Here is a 6,373-nt window from a genome sequence, read left to right as displayed (position 1 = left end):
TATAGCAATGCAACATTTTTATTTGTTGTCAAATCACCTAAAAATGTCAACTACGTATAGATCATATGATATGTGAAATTAATTATTACTGTATAATTTACGTTATAAACTGTGACATGATTCTGTTATATACTGACAGATGATTAAAATTCACTATGGCATGAATGTTTTAAACATTGTCAATGTGTATAAAGTATAAACGATGATTAAAAATGCAATGATAACATAAGTTTTTTAGCATTGTTACTATTTTAAGCTAAATCTATACATAAAGCATAATTTAAAGAACTAATAACACTAACGTGTATTTAGAGTATAAACTGATGACATGCACGAAAGCTCAAAACTTACAGCAAAGGAAGAGAATTCGATCTGGGAAAACACATAATTTTATACAAAGACCCAGACTAAATTAAAGGGCTTAGGACACATTTCAGGCTTTGTTCAGATTGGCAGCTGCGGCCATGGATGCAGCTACGCCTCCAGGGTGTGTAGCCAAATCAGGCTTATTCCTTATCTCAGCTCCCACCACGCCTAACGCGTCTTCCTTCGTCACTGGCTTGTAGTCCACAAGTTTGCTTGTTGCATCCTAAAGATTAAGAAAAATGTACTCCCTCCGTTTCAGTTTAGGTGAAACTCTATGCTTTAACTAGAAGAAAGTAAGGATATGACGACATTTATTTAGTGACATTTAAAATATTTTCGACATTTGAAAAATATCTTGTTTATTCGCCAAAATATTTTCTTTACGCGTGGTACAGAAAAACATCTTTTTTGGGGGGGAGAGATACTATATCACCAATTGAGTCACAAGTAGCTAACATGTTCATACCTAACGATTTTCCACAAAGTCTTTAAAGCTAAATTGAATTATATTAACTTAATATTTCAAAGTTAAAATTTAGATATTCAAAATGTTGGTCAAATTCTCAAAAAGCAAAAAGTAGGTTTATGGAACTAAAAGGGAGGGACTAGGGAGTAAAAAGGAAACTTAGGGGCATATAAAAAGAAAAGATCAACACTTAAGTCATATACGCTGAGTAGTATAAAATATGTAATATCAAGTTACACTCTATGTTTTAGGTCAATTACATATACTGACTATGATTAGTTTTTTAGTATATTTAATCTAATGCCAAAAAATTCAAATGTTGGAACACAAACTGACTCCTCTTATCGTTAACATTGATTCAATGGAAGTATTAAGATGTTACACACTGGTCATTTGCCTTCTAGTCCTATTATATTTGAATGCAGTTCATTGATGGCTCGACTGGGAAATCCAATCATCAGCCATAGCTTCGGGGAGCAAAACCCGGCGGCAGACCTTCTAGCCAAAGAGGGGAGCAAAGAAGAAACTTTTTGACAAGACATGAATTTTAGTAGTTCCTCCGGTATTTGCTAATGATATATAGACAGACATCGGAGAATATTACATTTGGTAGAAAATCTGTGGTCCGGAATATTAAAATGCTACTTTAACCAACAATGTTGGCCACTACAAACATGGTTGGATTGTAATTATTTTAGTATTTTATTATTAAGTACTAGTATCTGTTTTTACCACAAAAAAAAATTCAAAGGTTGTTTATACACAACTTGAACTCACAAAAAAGACGTCTCATAAAAAGTTATACTCCTGTAGTACTATTCAAAGTTTTACATATTGAGAAACTCAAAAAATTTCTACACTGACATTAATTATTAACATAGTAACTATTTTTCTGTACAAAACTTCAATTTAGAAAAAAATTATGATTGATGAGGGAGACTTACTGTAAGAACATCACTGAGCTTGGTCTTCTGCTCGTCTCGCGTGGTTCGGATATTGACAGCGGCTGCACGTTGAGCTTCTGCTCCTACACCTCCTGGCACCACATGGCCTAGTCCTGTGGCTCTCACTTCCGCTGCCTGTATCGCTGCCGCATCGCTCTCGTCCACTGGTTTGTCCCCTGCAGAAAGAGCCGCCAACTCCAACGCCTCGCCTATGGTCACGACATCAGCATCAAGTGATAGTGTAGCTTCCACTGTACTCCCACCACCCCCACCCCCTCCCCCTGTTGATGGATGAGTATATTGTGCAAGAACCTAAAATTTCACAGTGAGTAATCGAAGAAATTCTTTGGTACGTACGAACTACAGCAAAGATGGAAAATTACATAATTTTCAACTTCTTAAACTACTTAAGTAACAAACATTTTAAAATCGGGTTAAGTTTTATGTATTGTAAATCTACAAAATGTTTAGAACATCAGTTAAACATTAGTGTAGTAATATACCAGATTATTTACTCTGCTCTCTTGTAGGTTATCACCATGGGCGGACCACATAGAGAATTGTGGTGCCCATTGCCCATGATATCGAACATAGACAATTTCGCATGAAATGAATATATATTTAGGTGACCACCCATTACTAAAACAGATTGGTGGGTGTTACTGGTTAATGAAATCTAAGTACGCGCTCTGCGTGATCCAACGTTCTACGTAGTGCACTCTTTGACTTTCTTTTTCGTCTCCTTTTTACAACAACAACAACAACCCAGTATAATCCCACTTAGTGGGGTCTGGGGAGGGTAGTGTGTACGCAGACCTTACCCCTACCCTAGGGTAGAGAGGCTGTTTCCAAATAGAAACCCGGCATCCTTCCCTCCAAGAACTTCCCACCTTGCTCTTGGGGAGACTCGAACTCACAACCTCTTGGTTGGAAGTGGAAGTTGCTTACCATCAGAGCAACCCCTCTTGTCTTTTCGTCTCCTTTTTACATGGCTTTAATTCCCTTTTGTTCTTAACTTTGTCGTTTTTTCTTTCTTCAATTCATTTAGTTCATCGTGGCACAAAAAGAAAATATATTCAATTTACCACCACCAAATTTGACAATCTATTCGTTTGGAATCCTCACAATAATGATAATATTCAAGAAAATATGGATATTCATATTTTTCGTCATTCAATTTATGTTTTATCCGTATTAAATATGAGTGGTTCGGAAATTTTATCCGTCTTATCTAAAATGTATTTAATCCGTCCATATCAATCCGAATCCTCCCTATCATTTGCTAGCACTAATCAATAGTGAGCACCCATTACCTTGAAATGCTGGATTCGCCACTGGTTATCGCCTTATGTTTGTAATAAACAGCCCAGAACTAGCTTGAAGAAATTAAATTTAAAGGTGGTTTCAATTGAATCTCCTTTGCAAAAAAAAAAAATTATACCGTACAAAATGAGTAAAAATTACAAAAATTTTAGGTTATATATAAGCCCTTTACATGAAGAAAAAATTCTAGTAAAATGACAATGTTAAAAATTGCTTCCCCGACGTAACATTTGGTAATCTCCTTGTATAAAACCCTGAGCCACCATATCATTACCTGTTAGTATTGTAGGTAATTACCTTCAATATGTGGTTTAATGATAATATAAACTGACATAATTAACTTTTATAACCTGACGGTGCGAAAATATGATACACTATATATCAACAAACAAAGTAAACCTCTATAATGAATTGTATCTTTAGAGATAAAGAACTTATCATACTTTGGTGCAGTTTCCTAGCAATACATATTAAATTTTACCTTTAAGCAAATTGACTGTGATAAGCAAATTTTACCTCTCCACCAACGGCCTCTGTAACAATTGGAGTCCCCTCAATCTCCGTTTGAGAAACGGTGACACCCTTATCTCTGGCTATATCTGTCATGTCATTACGGCCAACGCCACCGAATCGCTGATTCAGAACGGCAGCTGACTGCATAATTGAAGCAGGACCGCCTTTTGGAATGTGACCCAGTTCCTTGTTCTCAGCCGATTGTATTGACGCTGCATCTTTAGGCGCTATGGGTTTTGAAGCAATTTTTTCTGAGACTTCAAATACATCCCCATATTTGTAACGATTCGCACGTTGGAATCGTCATGGAAATGGAAATGAAAAACAAGAACTAAAAAGAAAGAAACGAAATGCAGAGAAAAAAAAAAGACTCAATTTTCATTCAACATCCTCTAAAATGTTCAATACATCAGTATTTAAAGGAAAGGAAAAATTGTGCAAAAACCTAACTATGGGGTAAAAGTAAAAAACTACTATTAATTTTAGTACTAAAGTGTAACTCCGAAAAACTCTCTAAATCTTGTAGCCACATCTTCATCAAATCATTACATTCCATCCCCCTTAAAACAACCTTGTCCTCAAGGTTGGAATTTTGGAAACGTGAAAATTAGTGAAGCCAACGATAGAATTACTGCAACAACCCATTAGGCCTTCTTCAAGATTAGACAATGCTCCACAATTTTGAAACCTCAAAAGGCTACAAACATCATAGCAAGCTCTTTGAAATAGTGCTGCAATTTTTCTCCGAATGAGACCTAAATGGTATAGGTAAGGGATTGAACCTTTAAACATCTTCTCTAATAGGCATTTGTAAGCTTTCAGAAAAGAAATTTCACCCATGCCAGCTAGCCTTCTAGATGCTTTTGCCACAGCAAAATCTTTTTCATAATTGAAAAGATCAGCAACAACTATGAGGTCTCTAATGGTGTACTTCTCTATCTTAGTTGGGTCCGCATTTGAATACCAATCTGGAATATAAAGATCACTTCTATGCACTCTTTGCGACTGATATCCAAGAACCATTACATCATGTTGCCTGATCAGCTTGTCTATTATATAGCTTTTACCATAAGCAATATCTTGTAAACTAGCTGCAACTTCACCACCTTGATAGCTCTCAAGCATATTTCTGAGAAATAGTTCTTCAGTAAGATAGTCTCTATGGACAAGTACAATCAGTAACTTATAAGCCAGGACCTTACTATTAGGACCATAACCATCTTTTCTGAGCTTTATGATATTTGGAGACAGTTGCTGTCTCTCAGATACAACACAAACCAGGCACCACCAACCAGTTGGCAAGTGCCGTATTTTCGACTTCCAACTTGCAAGTTGTCCACCAAATTTCAGAATTATGACCTTAACATCTTTCCTCTTTGCGAAACTTGTATAATCTCCTTGCAACCATTGGTATGCCATTTGAAACAACTGCTTGTAGCAACTGAAGTATATCAAAGGTACCAGATTCTAGCACAATCATTTCTTGCATCTTACAAATTATAACCGAGAATTCAGTCGTTGCCCGGCTCGAATTATAGAACAAATGATTCAACCAGGTAGGAAGTAATTGTTCATCAATAATGCAATACTGCCGCAACCATTTTTGGTGTATAATTGACAAAAATGGAAATTGATCTACATGTTTGGATGAACCAAAACCAAAATCCTGTTCCACTGGGAGAGTATGAGCTTCAATCCGTTTAGTGAGACTAGCCAGAAAAGCACAACGGTGTATCCGTAGATATCAGCTTCCGGACCAAGTCGCAAGTCTAAAGAGGCAGCAAGATCCACCAAATACATCATTCTGTTCTTTCTCACATTTTTAAATGAGGAAACAATCCACAACAAGTTAGAATTACTAAAAGAATAGAGAGTATAACCAACAATTACATTCCATCTTACTATGAACTTCTCTGGCACCTCCTTGGGAACAAACTGAACATCTCCTACTTTAGCAGACTTAATATATTTTCCAATCACAACATTGCAGATAGAAACATCGAGGGAGAACCCATTGGCCTTTATTCTCTGTCCGGTGACAAACAATTCGCAAATGCATGAACCAAAATAACTTTCAAACCAGGCATTAACTCTATTAACATAATTCATTATGATTTGCTTCTTAAGCTCTTCATAAAAAATTCCCATATTTGGATTGTGAACCCAAAACCTTATGGCATATATAATGAAATTTTCAATCACAAGAAACTTGAAGTATATATTCATAAAAGAACTCCCACCTAACGGAGGCAACAATGTGATCTCACTGGAACTTGAACCTTCAGTCACATCTTCTTTTCGACTTGCCACACTATCACAAACCAACTTGTCAGGTACCAGCTTAATTGTCTCGAACCAACTTGTTACTTTGTTCTTGAAGCTCCTGTGAGTTATTATCTTGAGTCGTTCGCTTCCGTTCAACTCCTCTCGCATGGTTTGATCAATAGCACTAGAAAATCTTCCTCTTACCTTAGATAGACAGAGTTCTATTAACACAAAACTTTTCCAATTGGTTTCATTTTGAGCTTTAGTAAGAGCTCCATAATTCAATGTCGCAATATTAGATGAAAATCCCGCTTTGTCTCCTTGGAAATATATATCAAACACCTGGCCCTCTTTATTTTCATCAAGACCATAACTAAAAATTGAACCAACATTCTCTACATCACATTCAGGGATGAAAACCTCTTGAGGAATCTGCCTGGCTCTTTGAAGACATTTACTGAATGTTTGGTCTGCATCTTTTTCTGAATTTTCCTCC

General features: G+C 36.3%; 1 protein-coding gene across 2 annotated transcripts; it reads right to left on the bottom strand.

Moving 5' to 3' along the window:
• Positions 1-333: 333 nt before the first annotated feature.
• Positions 334-3,885, bottom strand: LOC104216384 (late embryogenesis abundant protein D-34-like). Of its 2 annotated transcripts, XM_070150158.1 has the most exons (3): positions 3,616-3,885; positions 1,777-2,088; positions 334-589 (listed from the first exon to the last, which is right to left on the bottom strand). In XM_070150158.1, the coding sequence occupies exons 1-3, from the start codon at positions 3,757-3,759 to the stop codon at positions 434-436; spliced, it is 612 nt and encodes a 203-aa protein (XP_070006259.1). In that variant the 5' UTR covers positions 3,760-3,885; the 3' UTR covers positions 334-433. The 2 variants fall into 2 exon arrangements, 1 of the variants encoding a protein (XP_070006259.1); XR_011400558.1 differs by lacking the exons at positions 334-589; positions 1,777-2,088 and adding an exon at positions 3,149-3,373 and having other exon boundaries at positions 3,616-3,701.
• Positions 3,886-6,373: the final 2,488 nt, after the last annotated feature.

Source organism: Nicotiana sylvestris, chromosome 6 (assembly GCF_000393655.2).
Source record: "Nicotiana sylvestris chromosome 6, ASM39365v2, whole genome shotgun sequence".
Classification (NCBI taxonomy): domain Eukaryota; kingdom Viridiplantae; phylum Streptophyta; class Magnoliopsida; order Solanales; family Solanaceae; genus Nicotiana; species Nicotiana sylvestris.
Note: the sequence above shows the minus strand (reverse complement) of the source record. Positions and strands in the feature narration are given on the sequence as shown.